Source organism: Ambystoma mexicanum, chromosome 4p (genome assembly GCF_040938575.1).
Source record: "Ambystoma mexicanum isolate Mex_15411 chromosome 4p, UKY_AmexF1_1, whole genome shotgun sequence".
NCBI lineage: Eukaryota > Metazoa > Chordata > Amphibia > Caudata > Ambystomatidae > Ambystoma > Ambystoma mexicanum.
The window spans coordinates 1,059,680,821-1,059,700,590 of NC_090927.1; the positions used below are offsets into that span (position 1 = coordinate 1,059,680,821).

At 45.8% G+C, this 19,770-nt stretch overlaps 1 protein-coding gene across 1 annotated transcript in view; it reads right to left on the reverse strand.

Annotated features, from left to right (window-relative positions):
• The window catches only part of LOC138453620 (G-protein coupled receptor family C group 6 member A-like), a 345,839-nt gene that overhangs the window by 300,323 nt on the left and 25,746 nt on the right, over positions 1-19,770 (reverse strand). Inside the window, exon 2 of the mRNA XM_069606630.1 lies at positions 8,799-9,099. Coding sequence (XP_069462731.1) covers positions 8,799-9,099 — 301 coding nt within the window. The remainder of the gene's footprint in view (positions 1-8,798; positions 9,100-19,770) is intronic.

Consider the following 19,770-nt stretch of genomic DNA (forward strand, 5'->3'; position numbering starts at 1 on the left):
CACTGCCTCCTGGCCACCCTTTGCACTGGGGTCTGTATCTGTACCCACACAGTCCCCCCTCTTCGTCCCTTGCACTTACCAGACCTACCCTGTCTGCTTCCCTCAATTTAGCACTTGCTTGATGCACTACTATTTTCCTGTGGTTGCTGCTTTTATCATGTATTTATCTGTATTTATTTCTGCTCTCCCCTTGCTCTGCACTTTCCACTTCTCCCCTCTCCCTTGCACTTTTCCCCAGCACCCTCTCCCAAGCACTTGCGCGTTCTCAATGTCACTGGGCCTACTAAGATCGTTGTTTTGTCTACTCCCCTGTTCCCCTCCCTTGCCTGATCGCGCTCTGAAACACCTGTGTATGAGCGCGATATAAATAAAATATCAATTCAATGCAATTCATCCCTTTCTCTCTCTCTCTCCTTTGCGTCTCATCAGATCTCTCCCTTGGCCTCAAATCATCACTTCCTTTTCCATCCAACTTCAGCAATATTTGACCTCCCATCCATTCGTCTTTTGCGAATGCTATCTCGTCACCTCTACCTTCATTTCCTTTCCGTTTATTTCCCTCTCTCTCCTTATCTGGAGGTGCACAACTCCATGCCCAATTTTTCCCTTCATCTTCGCATCTCTCTTTGTCCCTTGAGACTGCGGAGGCAATATTGTTTTCCTGTTCTTTTCCCTTATTATCGTCACTACTGTACGTAGGCGACTCATATGCGAGGTTGCTATACCCCGTGGCTGCTTTAAGTTCTCTTAGTGGGTAAAGACCCTCTGACTTGCTTCCTTCAATGACTGGCTCAGGCGGGGCTGGTGGTGTGGTAGGCGTCTCACCCCCCTCCATACATACATTTAATATCCAGTCTGTGGGTGGTTCTTCCACCTTCGTTTCTTCAAACATTTTCCACAACTCTAGAACAGCAAGATGTTTCTCTAACTTCTTGCCCAAATATGTGGCGTGTAGGAATGTAGTCATGTGCTGTAAAATAGCCTTAGAGAGTGACCTGTTCTGGGGCCACAGCATAAACATCTTACTAGCGGTACGCTTAACCTACTCCGTGCTGAATTTCTTTAGTTTGGGTGCATGCTTGGGCAGTTGCATGCACAAATGCGCAAGCAGGGTAAATTCCTCCATTTTTAATTTCATCACTAACAGTATTTCACAGTTCTTTAACCCTCCAATGGTATGAGGGAGCACCACATACGTAAGCTCCAATCCAATCTTTTCCCGCCAAAATGCATACCAACAATTTACTCAAAACCCATCAATTCAATGGCGATTCCCTCCTAGTTACAGAATCCCGTAAAGCCAAAATGCATTTCAACCAATCATTAATACAATTATTTTACATTTGACATTCAACAAGACACATATGACAGACACTCGACAGACTAGACGAACACCAGCTGCACACACGTATACCTGCCTTCTAATCAATACCCCGTCATGGGATGTAAATGAACCCCTTTGATGCCGTCTTTAATCGTCACCGTAGCCTAAATTGTCCCCCCACTGTGGGCTATGAGTTCACGTTTCTTCTGACCACTCTTTAAAGTGCAGGAATAAAGCAAATCCTTACGTTTTTATCTCAGGTGCCTCCCTGGTAATCCTTACGTATTGTTTCAGGTGCCCCCCTGGTACTCCTTATGTTTTATCTTGGTTGTTCCCCTGGTATCCTTATGTTTTATCTCGGGTGTCCCCCCGGTATCCACTCTTTATTTCTTATGCTCGAGTCATTACCCCCTATATATATATATATATATATATACAGTCTTCTCTACTTCTAACTACTTTATTTATTTATTTTTCTGCCACCCTCCATTACCTTTCCCTTACTTACACTAATGCCTACAAGACATTTGCCAAAGTAACGAGTTTGGTGTTTCACTCACCGATCGCATCTTTTCCTCTCTGGAACTTCGGGATCACCACCCCTTCCTCTTCCCGCTTTTAAGGTTTTCGTCCGATCCGCTGCCCGTGGGAATGAGAAGGGTTATGCTTGGAAAGGCGGGTTCCTTCAGACCCACTGCAGATTTTCGAAATTTTACTCTATCATTGTCCACGGGGAGCTTCTCAGTCCATTCAGCCGGAATGGCGAAAGGACACGTGATCTTACCGAAGGCCTAGAGTTACTTTGTGCCGTCGGTCTAAAGGTGTCTTAGTATTTATGATCAATAATTAATGGCCGGACCTATCCTCACGCTACCAAGTGTTCTGAGGAAGAGGAAATCGCTGACGGGCCCATAGGTCAGCGCTCACCCTCCAGAACTTGTAAGACAAGATAGCTGCACCATGTGAGGATAGGGGGTGCAGGATTCACTTACTCCAACACGACTCAATAATGAGGACTCAGTAAGTTGGCAAAGAGAAGTCTGTTTAATGACATTTACATCAAACAGAGAAACAAATGGGAATCAGCGGAATTGCGATCACCTGTCTCGCTCCCACTTCCTAGAACCTCAGTCGAACAGCAATTCTTATAGGCAAAAATCACTGACGTCTAATTCTACAAAAAATCATCATGCAATATAATTGGTTAGGAAAGGTAATTTAAGTATAGGTGTTATATCTGTATATGATAATAGGGCATGGGGATTGGATAACTCTTATCGGGTGGGTGTCTACGCCCATCCCTCTACATCACGCGTGATAGACGTCACTATATTTACGACGTCCTATTGGTTACAGTATCTATAGGACTCCAGATAACTTGGTCCATTGTGATTGGGCAGGTTACACGCCTAGACATAAATTTACACTTTTAATTAGCAGCATGCAGAATGGACATCCCTGTGCCTGGTGTCCCAAGTTTCACCCTGCCTCCCTTCCATCAATCAGTGCTTTAGGGCGATGTGTCAATTAGTTGGCTAAGGATGGCCTCGAAACTGTAGTCTCTTATCAGGAAAAGTTATGGCATCCTCGGGTCCTGGATGACATCAGGCGATGGTACTTCTTCGCGCCTGGCTGGTCACGTGTTAGTTCACCATGAATCTGCTTCAGTTTCCAGCTTTTAGTGCATTTAATTCTGTTTCAGCCTCGCCACCTGCATGGGCCCCCCCTTATCTTGACCTTCGCGAGGCAGGCTGGTATGCTCTGAAGTTGGAGTCTTGTGAGCTGACGCTCTCCTCCCCTTCTCTGGTTGACCTCGATTTCCTAGGCATGAGCCGCTCTTTGTTGAGTTTCAATTCCGCTCCTTCACTTGCCTTTGGCTGGGTTTCGAAACTTGGTCTGTCAGGCCTCTGGCCGCCTGGGTACATTTCTGCTTTTACAAAATGGAGTCACACTTGTATAATGTTGTTCTATTGAGGTAGATATATGGTTAGCGCTTGCTGCTCTATCTTCTACTAAGCATTGCTAGCAGTATCGATTTCTTAGCATCTTGCGTTTCAAGCCTATTTACACATGTTTAACAGGCCGGTTGCTTCCATCTTGTCTCGTAGCACTGTTTCCTCATGTTGTAATATTGGCCCTCATTACAAGTCAGGCGTTAAGGGTTTAACAGCGCCGTCGGCGCCGTTAACCCTTAACGCCTGATTCACACTTTAACGCCTGCTTTTTGCAGGCGTTAAAGTCCAAGGCGCTAAGCGACCTTGGTGCTAATTACGGCACCGTAATTTACGGTGCCGTAATTAGCGCCTTCCCCATCCCCATTATGCCCTATGGGGCAAAAATGGGAATGGGGAAGGGCAAATGGTGAATGGGGAATTACCGCCCCACTCACCTTGGAATGGGGCGGTAATTCCACCATCCACCATGGCGGAATCCGGCATGGACCATGATGCTAATAGCACCATGGTCCACCGCCTGAGTTGTAATGAGGGCCATTGTCTCCTCTCTGTATATTCCATTCATTTTCGTAGTTACTCGCACTGGCGTCTTATCTTCGATAGCTGCTTTTGTTTATTCACGGGTCTGTTCAGGCCCTCGTGTCATTTCCACTTGCCTTCCATTAAGGCTTTTGGGGTCTCTTCGTGGACCGTGTGTAGGTACTCCTTATTTCATATCAACGGCTGGTATGGCTGTCTGATAGGGTAGCATGCTGCCCAGGGTTGTCTGGTTATGGGTGCTTCAACCGGTACAGATCTTCTGATGTATACTGGACAGAGTCCCAGTGCAGCTCTTTGTAGGTTCATTTGCTCTTCATACGTCACATCCCTTGGCGAGTACGTTCCTGGTACCTCGAAATGAGGAGAAGGGGTGCAGCCATGTCTGGGACCTCCTCTACAACATCACCCATTGGTGCTTATTGTATATAAATAGTGTGATATATATATTGTGGCATCCATAAATACATATTTTAACTTTGCAAACCAGCCTGCTTCCTGGTTCAGTGTGACCGGGGGGATTCAAAGAGAGGGGCGTGACATAAGTGGTACATCGTTCAGAAATAATAGAATTTATAGACACAAATAATTAGTTAAGGGTTTCAGCTGTGCATCACACGATAGGCATTGACTAAGTTGAAGTGCCGGGTTGAAATCACTTTCAATTCCTCCTCAGAAAGGCAGTGTCACAAAACAAAGACTAAGGGCACAATTCCAAGTTCAACAAATGGGCTTATTAGGGATTTAACACAAGGTTTTGTCACTTCAAAGGTAAATGGTGTTCAGAGATGGAGCACTCAGAGTCCTTGGTCTCTTGTCCTGGTTTTCTCCTCAATGAGTAGGTCCTTCTCTACTGTTTCACGGTGAAAAAAGTTGTAGGTCCTAGCTCCTACCTTCACCTCAAGCACTGGCCAGCCATTCCATATGGCCTTCAGGTACTCCCAGGTGTAAAGCAGGCACATAGGGTTTTCAGGAGGACCTTTGAACTCTTGGACACCTCCAAGGGCTCTTGGCACTATAGCCCACCAGCACGCTCTCACTTTCCTCTAGATCAGCTTGACATAGGCCTGCTCCTTTAGGCCTGGATGGTGCTTCCCCTCTGTCATGATCTCTGTTTACTGACTTCTTGTTTGACTCCTCGATGCTTCCCCACATACTCAGGCCTCCTCCCATTTCTCTCACATATGCACTGTATGCCTGTGCTGAATATCTCCCTCTATATTCTCCCTGCAAACTCTTTTTAACTTTCTTGCTCTGCCTTCCACCACGTTCTCCTCAGTTCTTACACTATCCTCTAAACTCTTGGCAGCCCCTTACACTAACTCCTCCTCGGATACAATGCCCTTCTCTATTCAACACCACATCCTGCTTTTCTACCTCTACTTTCACTACTCACACCACCCTCTTGGGTCTTTCACTCCTCCCACTCTTCTTCTCCTGTCATCACCTTCTCCTCATCATGCCCCCGTTCTCCTCCTGTCACCACACCCTCCTGCCCTTCTACACGTCCTATCGCCGGTAGGCTCCCCTGTTACCCCATCCCCTCCTTTCTTCAAGTGTTGCAAAATGTGCTCCATCTTCATCTTTAAAGTTCTCAATTTCGTTCCTTTTGGGCTTCCTTATATATGTCCCTTTTCCACCCCCCTGGGTAGACCTCTGTAAGGGTCTGTATGTGTGGGTGTTTTTCTCTGTTAGTGTAGGATTGGCTGGTTGTAAATATATGGTCAATTTCAGGTGTTTCTAATGTAGGAATGCAGGTCTCTTGCATCCGCTAGATGAAGACTACATAAAGCTGGTCCGGCATGTTGGATTTTGATCCAGTAACATGCATACGCGGAGGCACCAGTGCTCCATGCTGGGTAGGCGGAACCAGCACCACTCTGGCAGTCCATCCCACAAATGGGTTACTCTGTCTGAATGGTAAGCAGTCCTGCCACTATTCTGAGATAACACCTTTTATTAATATAATGAGGAATGATTTTCAAACACAGGACATCACTGATGCATCTGCCGGAGCTTGAAAAAATAACATTACATGCCGCTACACTTTGTAGATTTCTGGATATCTAGTTGAAAGTAATATGGCAATCCCATGCAACCTGAGCCAGCTGTTGCTAGCATGACTAGGGAATCCTCCCCACACCACCTTTGGCGCTGTCGCATAGAACGTGCGGTGGCAGATGTTTTCCATCTTCACCTTTCCCCACACATCTGCTGCCATGCAGGGGACCTCATCACTGTCCTGATTTCACCCACTTATAATTTGTTGAATGAATACTTGATACACTATACAACATATGTGGTCTGAGAAAAGTGGTAAATGTTTTAGCAGAATCTTCTTCCTCATAGTGGGAAGAAAAAGGGATCTCCTTGGTGCCTTTATTTGTCCTGGTTAATCACCTTTGTGTTTCTTTAGTTTGATAGCAAACAGCTAACATTAATTCCGTTTAGGAGTAACCAAGGCACATAACATTGTCTGGTTTTTTTTGGAGGTTATGTCTAGTTCACCCAGGGGCATATCTGAAATGTACTCAAATCTCTGACCGGTTATGGATGGAAGCACTCTTTTTTCTTAAACCCGCCACAAACCTGGGCAATACCACATTTCAACTTCATGCCAAGTTTTAAAGGAAGGTGTGATTAATATTATAAACTCAAACATATGTATTCATTTATAGCATGGTTTGAAATGATGTCCACTTAATTGTATATAGGTAAGCAGAACAAATGAAAAGACATACCAATCTACCTTGATTTTGCTTTGACCAGCAGCATATCACATACAATCTTATGACTTCAACTCACACATTAAATTGACAACTGGCATTGAAAGGCTTAAAACAGTTCCAGAGGCATCACTCATTTGTTTGCTGCAAAGGACTTCCAAAGTACCCCCTGGTGTTCAGATTTTCATGCCGGTGCAGATGCTGGAGACCCCATGGTGTCTGCCAGCTTTATACACCAGCATAGGACAGGCAGACACCATCGGGATCCATTTTACATGCTGTCTGCCATGTTTGCATGTCGCGCAGGGTTTCATTCTAATTGTGAACATTGCTTAACATGCGCGCAGTGTTCGCAATTGATATTTATGTGAGCATGGCAAGCAGTGCTTAGAGTTAGAAGTAAACGCTGCATGGTATGCTTGTATGCCAAGCAGTGTTTACTCACTTTGCACGGCGGAGTGCAAAAGTGCAGGACAAAAGGTGGCGTACAAGTGTGTGTGCTGCTTTTTGCCCTGCACTTTTGCACTCCACCATGCAAATGAAAATTTGGAGACGAGTAACCGCCTACGTATTTGTCAACACGTAATGCCTCCCTTCTGCCAAATTACGATTTTGACGAACATGAGCGCCACAGTGTGGTAAAATAAGTGTCAAAATTAGGTGTAAGTGCATACACCCATGTTTACACTTATCCTACCTGCCTAGGGCATTTAAAAACATATTTTGCAGGCTGAGTGGGAGGCAGGAGGAAAAATATGTTTCTCACCCCTAATTTCCACTCCGCATGCAAAAGCACCCCGTTTTATACCTGCATGACATTTTCATGCAGACGTAAAACAAATGGGCAGAATCTGTTTGCATTTAGCATTTGTTAAAACCAGGCGGATTCCATAGGAATCCATGCTAAAAGGTGTCTGCAAAATGTAATTTGCAGGTGGTATTAAACAAAACGGAGAGTAAAATGAAAGATTAAAGGCAAATTTGCCAATGTTTACTCTTTCATTTTCCACTGTGTTCGGTGTATGTGGAAAAATGCATGCAGGGGACCCAAAGGCACATGCTTGCAACATTAGCTGTCCCCAGCGTCCAAGTATCACTTATTGTAAAATGAGCCCCAATGAGTTTATTTGATCACAGAGTCCAAGGTGAGCCTAGTCACAATCTATATTCAAATGACTGTTTTGCTTTTGACATACTACTTTATTTACTTAGAATTGTGAACATTAGCCTGTGTCGCATCTAGATAGGATTTATTTTGATTGAAGGATAGCATGCCCGCGCCTAGATGAAACTTGAATGTTAGCATGTGCCACACTTAGAATTGTGAACACTAGCCTGCGCCGCATCCAGATAGGATTGTGAAGGTCAACAAGTGCCCCACTTAGACAAAACTGTGAATGTTACCATGCTAAAGGTCAGCTAACCCACTAACCAATATAAGCTCAAACTCTGCATACTTATCTCACTCAAAAAACTCACACAACCATCTCTTGCACAACAAGCCGCACACACTTCACAACACTGCAACAACACATAAGCCGGAGCAACAGCATATGCGGACTGACACCGATCCAATACCTGCACTAAAGCTCAGCACCCGGTGTATACCGAGTTGAAGCTGCCAACAGAACACCACTCCTCTCACTAGCCTACTCCCTTTTCACCTTACTAACTCATCCCACCTTATCGTTTACCGATCCGCCAGAGCGCCTGGGGACCAATTCCGTTGGTGACGGTGCGCGGTACAAATACCTTTAACATTTAACATAGATGCTAGAAATGTTGCATTGTAAAATGGTATTCTTTTTTTACCACAGCTGATGAAAACATGGCATGCCGTCCTGAAACATGTCTACAATTACATGATTTCAAGTGAGATTTCACTGGCAGAGTGTTAAGAATATTGAACTGTTCAGTTCGCGTTTAACTGAGTGCAAGCTCTGGCCAAGAAAGAAGTGTAAACAGTGCAACCAAGTACATAGAAAGTACTGCACGCAGTAACGTTTATAGCCCCTCCCTTTCTCCCATGTCCCGCAAGCTGTAAATATCCCACGTGATCCCAACTCCTAAAAAGGTGCCATTTTAAAAGGAGGAGTTTCTACAATGCCATGTTTTACAATAACAACCATACTTACATTGAGGCTTTTTCTCACACCTATGGTTAAAACAGTTCAGAGACTTTTATTGAAAAAGCAATAACAAAACAACACTTGAATGTAATGACTTGTGATGCAATGGATTTAAATTTGTCCTTACCTGTGGTATTAGATAAAGACTCAAAAGCTGAGAAACGGAAGCCGAAATTTCTGAATACCTCTCACCCACAACCGCTTTCACATCCGGTTCGTATTTGTTGCAGCCTATCAGTGTGGTGCTCTCATTGGAAGAATCCGCCTCAGTGATCACCCCCATCGCCGATTCCATGGCTTTAGAAACAGATGAGCATGTGTCATACATTTCATATCCCAGTGTGATGCCCGGGAGGAGGGTAGAATTGTTGATTTGTTCAATAGTATAGATCATAGAAAGAGCTTGAATGACACTTACAAAATCAAACCTAGAATCAGAAAAAAATAAAAGTAACAGTAAATGTGGAAAGTTGTAGATAACAGAAGCATGTGGATAGATGTGCATTACACTGCAGACCTGTATTGCTTCCTGCCACTATCGGCCAGATTTGCAAAGCGTTTTCCATGGGATTGCAGCATTGTAAAACACTTGTGTAAACTGCGCCCTATGTAAGAGTAGGTTGACATGCGTGTACACCAGACTGAGCCTGGCACGCAGTGCACTGCTGTACCATGTCTTGTACAAAATTCTTCAGTGGGAGGCGCAGGTGCAAAAATTGTAAACGTGCCACCAAGCTCAGGCGCACCCTCAGAGAGCTGCCCTACCACCTTCCACTCTTTAAAAACGTGCACGTGGGATAGCTGGGACCTGTGCAGCGGGGAATGACAGTCTTCACACGGGAATGTACCCTCCATAACTGCAACAACCATCATGGGTTGCCCTGTCCACCTGCCCTCTGAAAGTCCAGGATCCGACCACACAGCAGTGGCGTGTCCAAACTCTTTTGACTGGGGTGGCCCAAATGGGGCACTGACCTATGCAGAGGTGGCATGAAGTATGACCACATACACACATAATGGGTTCCATGGTATAATGTTCCCGCAAAAATGTCTCCTGACCAAAAAGTCACTTTTTTGTGGAGACCTTCTTACATTGAACATGTGGGGGACACCCCCGCAACCCCTGATTTAATTTTTTTTTACAATGGGAGCACGGGACATCCCTACAACCCGTCCCCATACATAATGTCACCATATATAATGTCACCAATGGGTTTTCCCGGCGACATCATGGATGGGCACATTACCTGATACCACATAATGATCATAGTTTTGGTTATTGGGGGGCACCTGGGGTGGCCAATCAAGTTCTAGGGGTAGCACGTGCCATCTGAGGCCACTCCCTGGACATGCCACTGAACCCCAGGCCTCCTGTTTCTCTCTGCGCTAAGGAACCCCTGGTCTGTATTTGGTCACCATGCACCCTACTGAGCGTCTGTGATACCCATCTTGGCTTCTCCCATAGGCTCTCCTGCAGGAGGCTCGAAATGTAAATCAGCACCTTGTTGGTGCTGTTTTGCAAAACTCCAGGGAGCTGTGTCACCCCATTAGCGTGTACCTTTACTTTCTCCATAGACCTTTGTAAGCACTTATTTTGATACTAGGATGTGAAGCAACGTATGGCTTTTTGAATAAAGTGAAAACATGCTCCATGCTGCCAATTATTGGCATCTCTTTGTACAGGTAAGCATATGGTTTGCCAGGTATTTGGATCCTATGCCAAGGACTCAGATATATACATACGGTCAAGTACTAACAGTATGTCCCAGCCATTGCCACAGCATTGTCAGGGCGTCACTTGATACGTGTATAGTGGGAGTTGCTATCTTATAACGAGAAGGACCATGCTATGCTCACATGTTAGCTCCATTTTCAAACGCCAGGAAATCAAACCATATTGTCTTCAGATGGGTGGGTGCATACAATATATGCTAGATTATGCCATGCAATGCCCACAAACTACCCTATTTGATAGGTGTTGCCAGCCTATGCCAGCTACTACCATTATGTTGACTTATTTACAGACAGAGGTGTATACCTCAACCTAGATGGCACTCTAATATTGTCTGTAAATAAGTGGTGCCGGTAGAACCTAGACTTGTCGAAATATTGCTAGGGGGATTGATCGTTTCTTCTTCGTAGATCTTTTGCAGTGGTCCCAGAGGGAACTGCACAGGTTTCCACCTAACAATTCATTAGTCATATTACATGCCAGGTTTGCCCATCTTATGACAGCTAATCACACCATATTCCAGACACTGACCTCTATCGTGCCGCTACTCCAAACATATACTGGGTGTATACATCAAATTACCAACTGTCCTCACATTTGGCCACCTACTGTCATCCTAGCCCCATTTACTACATTTCAGGGTTGCTGAGCAAGAGAAGCACAGATTTGTGTACCCTCCCTCTTGCAGCCCCAGTACCAGCACTCGCCAGTCCTCTTCCTTTACAGAGGGGTGGTGTGGACACCACCTGGGGCCACCCAGTCAAAGGAACAGGCATTCTGTGCCCCTCTCCTGCATGCTTGCTCTGTTAAGGGCCCTGCCTCTGAGAAGGGCACGTCCCTAAATGGTCGTCAATGCCCAGCTAATTTCTCCAGGCCAGCTGCTAGTGAAGAGAATCTGGAGTGACTGGGGTAGCAGATAGAGAACGTGGGCACTGTTCCTGTCCTGCTCCCTCCTTCTGGTTCAGGTAGAGGAGCACAGTGCTCCTTCTCCCCCCGCTTCACCTGTCCAGTTATTTGGCCTCCATACTTAAGGAGGGGTTGAGAAGGCGAGCACAACAATGCCATGCTACACTCCACTCCTCTTTGAGTTGGCGGGGTGTCGGGTGGGTGTGTTGTGTTCTTCTCCAGCTTCTCTCTACTAGCAGAATTATAGGAGCATGTCATCCCTAAGGGGCGAGGGTCCTGACCTGCTGCCGACAGCCTCACATGCATTCCCAAGGCCTTCCTGTGAGTGATCACAGGGTAGACCAAAATCAACCTTATGTTATGTTAAAGGTTCTTATACCGCGCACTGTTGCCACCTGTGTGGTTTCTTGGTGCTCTGGCGGATCTGTAAAGCAAGGGCACGGGTGAGGGGGGGATATATCTGACAAATGCATCAATGAGAGTCAGAACATTGTATGTATGTCTCTGTAGATCTATGCCGGCCATCATTCAGCTGCAATGTAGGTAATTTAGCCATTAGTTGCCATTGGAGAGCCAGATCTAAACATCCAACAACACAAACAATAATATTGTTGCATCCACCACAACCCTAAACCTTTTTGAGAGGATTTCTCCTTACCGTCTAGGTGCACCCGCACTCTGCAAAGATGCACCCTATGAATGGGTAATGCCATATCATTTGAATTATTCTAATCAAATTGCCAGGATAATTGTATGATCTAAAGGCAGCATCACCTTAAGAGTAGCATTGTGAAACACACATGGACATCTCTCGAAGATGTTCAACAATGGCATGCATGCCTCTTCCAGTGGGGCAGCTTTCAGTGCAAGGCAGTACATTTTTCAAACTATATGGGATTATGAGCAGAAACGAAGAGGCACGACCTTTCATTTCCTTCCCTGTTATCTGCCATATGCCTCCTTATTGCTCTAGATCTAAAATTCGGGCCTCCATTACATCCAGAATCGCTATCAACTACCTCAAATTGTATATTTCCTCAGTCTGTGTGCTCTGTATCTGTATGAATCCCAGGCCTCTCACAACCCACAGATTTCTTCTTTATTTACCTCTCATTTTTTACCATCTCTTACCTCTTTTTTTAATCAATTTCTCCACTCCTTTTCTGTCTCAGTCTCCACTATCATCTCCTTGTCCAGCTTGCTACTAATATCGTGTTCCCTCTATGACTCTAAATCTTTCTCTGGCTCATGCATGGTGGCTCCCTCCGGATGTGTTTCACTGTATCCCACATTTCTCTTCCTTTTTCTGGCGTTCCTAACACCAAGTGTGGCCCGGAAGCAGTCTCCTTCTCTTAGGTGACCAGCCTTTGCCACCTGCCAGGAGGGGGGATCATCACCCACCAGTGCCTTACCCAGACCAGCTGCGTGGCAGATATGTCTTAGGCAGCGTACAAAATAAACAGGAAGTGGCTGAATTCCCTGAGTCCCTAGAGAGGGAGTGGTTAAAGGGCCTAGATGCTAGGTCTAGCGCCATAGAGAATCTGATGACAGGTAAGCGATGAAACCCTGAAAGGAACAACACCTGAAAATATAGCACTACGTTATTACCTGAAAAATAAAGAGACCCCACCGAAACAAATACAAAATAGTGCTTACCGCAAAATAAGGCTTGTGGCTCTCTAGGAATTTTTAGCCAACAAGGGATATTTGATTTTGTACCTTAAACCATACAATGTCAGCGTAGATTAAAATATTCTCAGTCAGGTACATGAGACAATTTGCAGTCTCTGCTCTGGCCCACAACAGTGATGCATCACTCCTCCAGCAGCACTTCCTGCAATGCCTGTGCGCTGCACCACTAACTCCCAGTGTCCCCAGCCTAGGCAAAGGTGCAAAGGTGGGGCACCCCACGGCCCACTCATAAAACGACTCTCCCACCTAGAAGTGCAGGTAAAGTTATCCAACAGGAGTGGCAGAGAGTGGTCTGGTGTGGAGCGGATCTGTGCAGTGAGTGTTTTGTTGCTTTTTATCATTGCGACGGACCGAGGAGGGAGCTGCCCTTTAAGAACTGCTAAGCTGTGTGGGGCGCAGCGTGGGAGTGGCAGAGAGTGGTCTGCCATGGTCTGCCAAGGCCACGAGGAGCGAGGAATGAGAAGGGTTCTCACCTGCAACCACTTGCCCGACTGAGCGTTTTCAACAGCGGTTGATTGCAGTGAGTGCTGTTTATGGTTGCCAGGGACGTCATTTCACCAAAATGCCAGGGGTAGCGGAAGTGACAACACACGACCCTTGACCCCTGATGACATGATGTCATTTGACCCCACCCGAAAGTAATATCGCGGGAAGCGATGGAGCACGACCTTTCACCCATTGACAAACTAGGAAGTGGCATCGCATAGCATTGTAAACTACGAAAAATATGGTTATGATATCACTATAATGTGATGTACATTTCATACAAGAATGGATCGCCATATGTATCGTTAAGATCAGTGTATATAGGCCCATATTACCAAATTACTGTGAATGCAAGCAGATGTCCACGACCAAATGATAATGATGTGTTATTATAAAGGCCTTAAGCTTAAGCGCTTTATGTAGAAATAAATACACCCAATAACACCCAACCTTTGTTGGTACTCATTTATCGACCTCGGAAGGATGAAAGGCTGAGTTGAGGCGTTTAAGAATAGACTAAATCAGTGACTCAGCCCCTGAAGTGGGCCTGATAAAAACCTTTAATGAGTCTAGCAATTATTGTATAGAATTCCAGAAAGACACATTATTTGGTATTCCTATTCTTTCTTATTTAGGGTCACTGATGATAGTGTTACACTTGTGGCACTCCTGTTCTTATTTTCTTCTTTTTTTTAAGGGGCCCAAACAAGAAAGCCAGCCACGAGCCACATGGTGCTGGTCACAGCCCAAGACCCTGAAAAAAAAAATCTATTTTTTTCTTCTTTTTTCTTTTTTTTAGAGGTCGCAAGGGTGACCTCAGAGGTCGCAGTTGCGACCTCTGGCGACCGCTAAATGACGTCCCTTCTACATCCGGCAGCACCCGCATTCCAGTGATTTCCAACATGTTCTTTCTAAGGCTGTACGGCTATAAGACTCTAGGCCTTTCTTGCTGACGCTGTAGCCGCTGGTCCCATTAGACCTTCTCTTTGCACAGTCCACAAATAATTTGAATTATTTTGACCCATTTCAACTTGCACTAAAATCACTTTTTCATGCCCATATTAGCTCTGCTTTACCCATTTGGTCTCTATTCATTGAGACCTGACTTAAGCACGAACACAAACATGAATAACTATAGGTTGCAGAGCCTGGGGGTGGCTCCAACTTCTATAACCTAATTTGTCTCGCGGAGGTGGGGGGGGGGGGGTAAAAGACAATGGTCCGGGAGCTGGGTTAAAACCGCCTGTGGGTGGCAGAGGTACTCCAGCCAATATCTCAGTGCCTAATTTGGACCATGGTAGCAGATTAGGCATAAACATGGCTACATACCTTTCTGCCTCCAATGCCCTCCACACTGAGACCCCCCCTCATATGCCTTTGCTAACTTCTCTTCCATCTAACAAGATTGTGCTTTTTCACGCATCAACGCCGAAAGCCTAGGTACCTATAAATCATGTTTCAAAATCTGCCTCCCCGCCCCCCGGTAATTCTGACACATCAAAAGACTATGGAAGTCTTTTACTTTGGTGACAAGCCGTGATAGAATGCGCACAATACGTTATATAACCGTGGTGCGACTTATAACGAGTCATGTGAGCCTGGAGTCGTGGGTGAGCCTTCACAAGTTTGAACATTGGCCAGCGAGTGCCCCAATGACTCGTTTTTAGCCCTTCTTTCTGTGAGTAGAGAGATCCTCAGGGAGATCACAGTTTTGGAGCTTGCCTCTCACTGTGATAATGTTTTAGGCCAAAGTAACAAAGAGGAAAAGCCTAGACCTCCAATGACATATTCTTTCCGGAATGCCAGTGTGAGCCCAAATCTTCTACATGAGCCAAATAAGGGTTGTACATTGGGCTTTGAAGTATGTGATGTGAATAATCTTGCCCTTGCGGTTGCGGTTATGGTTGTGACTGGGGAAAAATATGGGGTTGGCCTAGTAAACTGCCCAGCCACATGCCACCTCCACCTTCTTTGCCCCCTCTTTTAAGTACACAAGTGGCTGCTCAAGTTGAGTTGGAACCCAGGCAATGTTGGGGAAGTGGCAACAAGAGACCTCCCCCAAATGCTCGAGTGGGTTTGAGAAGCCCTGTTGATGCAGTTGAGGCTTCTCACGTTTGTAAGAACTTAAACATTGCCTTAACTGCTCTACTTAACTTTCAGGAAACTGTTGGTGTTGCGTTGCACTCTCAATCATACCTACTAAAGGAACCAAATGCAAAATGTACATTTGTAGAGGGTTTCCTCAAAGGATCAAATTGTAACGTTGTTCACAAGGTGGCTAGAAATGACATTGTGTTCCAAACCGATGCCAGCCTCATAAACAACAACTTGGAGCCATGGCAGGAAAATGGCATCGATGAGGAGGCAAGACTTCTGAATTTCCTACCCTGCATGAACTTGAGTTTCTTTGAGGACCACCAACCACCAAATGTTGGGTTATCGCCTGCCCACCTGAGTATAGTGCAGGTATTGGAAGACTTGATGGCTGAGGGTGGTGACTGCAGCATGGCTGGGGGCAAAGAAGAGATAATACCCTATGAAGAAACAGTGATCTTTCTGATTTTCAAACGGAAGGAATCGTTTAAGGCAAAGAAAGGTAAGTCCTGTGAGGATACCAACTAACAGAAAAAGACACAAAATAAACAAAGGTTGATGGAAGAGCACCTCAAAGGGTTCAAGAATGTTTTTATGTGGTTACCAGTCATTTGGTCGAAAATAAATGGTCGAATGACCATTTGATCGATGTAAAATGGTCGGAAAAAAAAAAGGTCGAATTTCTTTTTATTTTTTAATTTATGGGGGGTTTAAGCAACCAAACAAAAAAAATATATATAAATAAATAAATAAATAAATTTGACTTTTTTTTTTTCACCATTTTGATTCGATCAAATGGTCATTCAACCATTTATTTTCGACCAAATGACCGGACACCTTTTATGTAACCTGCGCACCCCAGCCGCCCACCAACTCACCCCATCTTCTAACCAACCCTATGGGTCTCATGGGACAGGAGCCAAAAAGGCAGTAGCATCTAAAACTAGTGCCACTATGTCACGATCTGAGCTCCACGAAGTTAGGTATACCTCCGTTCCCAAGCACCAGTCAGAGCGATATGAATAACTCACTGACCGGTTATTGAGACCACAGGTGGTAGGAACAGGAACACCGGATCCCGGGTGGCTGCAAGAGAAGGATCGGGTTAGGCAAGAAAATGCAACCACTACAGATGCTGTATTATTAGAAAGGCCAGGACATCTACCTGTGGGAAGACCGATGTTAGCTTTACACCTAGATGTCCCTCCCTGGGAATGAAAGAGGTGGAATCACTCTACCAGGGTCCACCTGAGGGTTCCTTTCTTGGTTTGCAAGACTTGGGTACGAGGTAGACTCAAGGCAATAGAACAGGTCATAGAAGTGGTACTGTAGTTCATAAGAGTCCAGGCAAACAGTTCTGAATTCACCAAATCCAAAAGGGGCAAACAAAGCAGTCCAATTTTCAAAATCCAGAAGCCGTGTAGAAAAAATAACCCAAGTTTTTCAAACCCAAAAGGGGTAATCCAAAGCAGTCCCAGATAAAAAAAAACAGGTTCCAAAGTTCCAAATACAAAAAGCAGGTCAGGAGCAGTAAATGGCCATGCGCCGTGAGAACAGCTGAGAAGCGTTTGAATGAGCGTGGGCGATACTTTTATGGTCTGCTTCCTGGTCATGTGACTTGACTAGGCTTGCCCCTGATTGGTTCTGGCTCGCATCACGTGACCAGCGCGTGAGCGTAGTTTGTAAACACTACGCGCATGGTCACGTGATCGGCCGGCATGCAGGAAGGTCCAACGGGACCACAAGCGCCATGGTTGCCCCCATCCATGTCGGCGCCACGAACGCCGTGATGCTGGAGCCGCCGCATGGCGCCAAGCCGTTGAGGGCAATAGTGGACCCCGGCCCGGCGCGGTGACCCCCGAAGTCAGGTGCCACTCCTGCTGACAATGGGCCAGGCCACCCACGCGCTGCCGCAAGGTATGTGTGGGCGGGGTCGGGATGGACTGCATGACACCCTACTACTGAAGATGGGCAGTAGGAGCCACCGTGGGTGAATGAAGCAGCAGAAGAGGCCACATTGGATCAAGGACCTGTTACTTCTGAAAGGGCACCCCATCACAGAAATCCATTACACATTATCTATCCCCTGCAGTCCTCTTGTGGCCTTATTCAAACTGGGACTGAAAGAACTGTAAGTCTATGTAGAAACATTGCCCCAATTGGCACAGTGAGGGCCATTTCAGGCGTATACTCTCCATGTAATCAACCGGCCCTAATACGGACGAACTTGTCAAATCCTCTAGTAACAGCATTTAAGACCGTGGAGGAGAGTAGAATGCTACTATCCCAACCCCCACACGTTCCGAGCAAGGAAGGAATATCGAGGACTGTACTACCCGAAACCCCCACCAATTGCGCAATCATAGAGAAGCTGACATTGGTCCATGAACAAGTCATTTTAAGGTTCTGTGTCCTACGGCTCCTAAAGATTATCCCATCCCTAACCCACATAAACTCTAACGACATCTGTCAAGTGAAATTTTGGAGTGACCATCGGCTAGCCAAAGTCATCCTTCATTTCTACTCACGTCTAGTATTGTAGCAGGTCTGACCACTTTAGCGTCTGACATCACAGAGTCAGAATTCAAACCATCGGTTCCAAACTGCCAATTTCGTGTCAAACATCACCAGGAAAAGGGGTACTGTTCTGATCTAGTCCCTTCCTTACAGACAAAATATTTCACAGATAAGGCTTTAAAAAGACAAATAGTTGACTGTACTGAGGGCACAAATCGACAAATTGCAAATACTTATTAGAGCTGGTTGGTGGCTACTTTGGACCCTAACTATAGTGAATAGCGCCCTGTGACCTCTTCCAAAAAAGCATTTAAGGACCTTAAACTTATCTCATTGAACTGCAGGGGTTTTAAACATTTGTTTTGGGAATTATTTGTTGAATGGTGATGTTTTTTGTCTCCAGGAGTCTAGGCTGTTGGAAGCTCCAACAGTAGATGTATTTTCTTCTCTGTTTAATTCTGCCTAGAAAGGGGACAAGGGACGACTGGCATCTGGGTTGCTATTTGGGATCTGTAAAATAAAATCTGTTTCTGTGACAATTTATGCTCAGCCGGATGCCTTTGTACAGGCAGTTGAAATTAATTGGGATAAATCTGTTTACCCCTGTCTGGATTTTACACTAATTCTGAATCTCCACTGGAATCCGGCCAACGTTTCTCAAATTGATTGTTTGGATGCTCTAGAAAATGTAATGTACAACTGGCAATCTCGGAGAAACTCTTAATTCCATCATAATTTCAGGAGACCTTTATGCCCTGTGTGTTCGTATGTGTGAGAAAGATGTGCTAAAACGTGGTTTCTCGTGGCTACCTCTAACCGTAGCATGGGGTTTCTGCATAGTTTATGGCAATGTGCCAGGAGATGACGCCCCACCCTCTTTAAATGTTTGGGCCTCATTACGAGTTTGCCAGTCTGGAAATATGGGTGCCTATAGCAATGACCTGCACCCTTTCCAGACCACAGAACTCATGGCAGGCCTGACCTGCCTGGAAAGCAGGCCCCTACTGGCAGACCTCTCACTGAAGCACCGGCCCCATTACTAATGGTGCCGGTGGTTCCGTGTCCCCATTCCCATGGACTACTATGGGACTACACAGAAATGGGGAGTAGACGTTCCGCCCCAACTTGTGGGGTGCCACTGGGATATGAGGTGGCAAAATCAGTGTTACGGGTTGGCGGCGCCCCGCCGGAAGCAGCGGTGGGCTACTGCCATCCTCATAATGAGGTCCATTGTGTTGAAGAGGGAAAATGGGCCGGTCCCTTCCCCCGACCCACGTACAAACTATGGCCAACGACGTCACGGCCAAAGTACCCCCAGACCGATGAGTTTGCACCTCTGTCCACGGCCCCAGATGCCAAGGTTCACCACGACCACGCTCCACCTGTGAAACCAGACCGCGCCCCACCTAAAGCACGGGGTAGGAACCAAGACTGAGCTGGGACCGATCATATGGACCAGCTTCACTAAACGTTCACAACCAAAGCTGCCATCGTTACAGATGACACAACAACATAGCAGCAACAGACAGAAACACATGTGCTGCCGCGCACCTGGATCAGACACACACCAACTCACACGAAGAACACGCTCAGTGCTATGACTTAGTGGACTGTGCACACTCACAGACATACATCGTTATTATTTTTCACATAGGCCAACAATCGCTTTGCA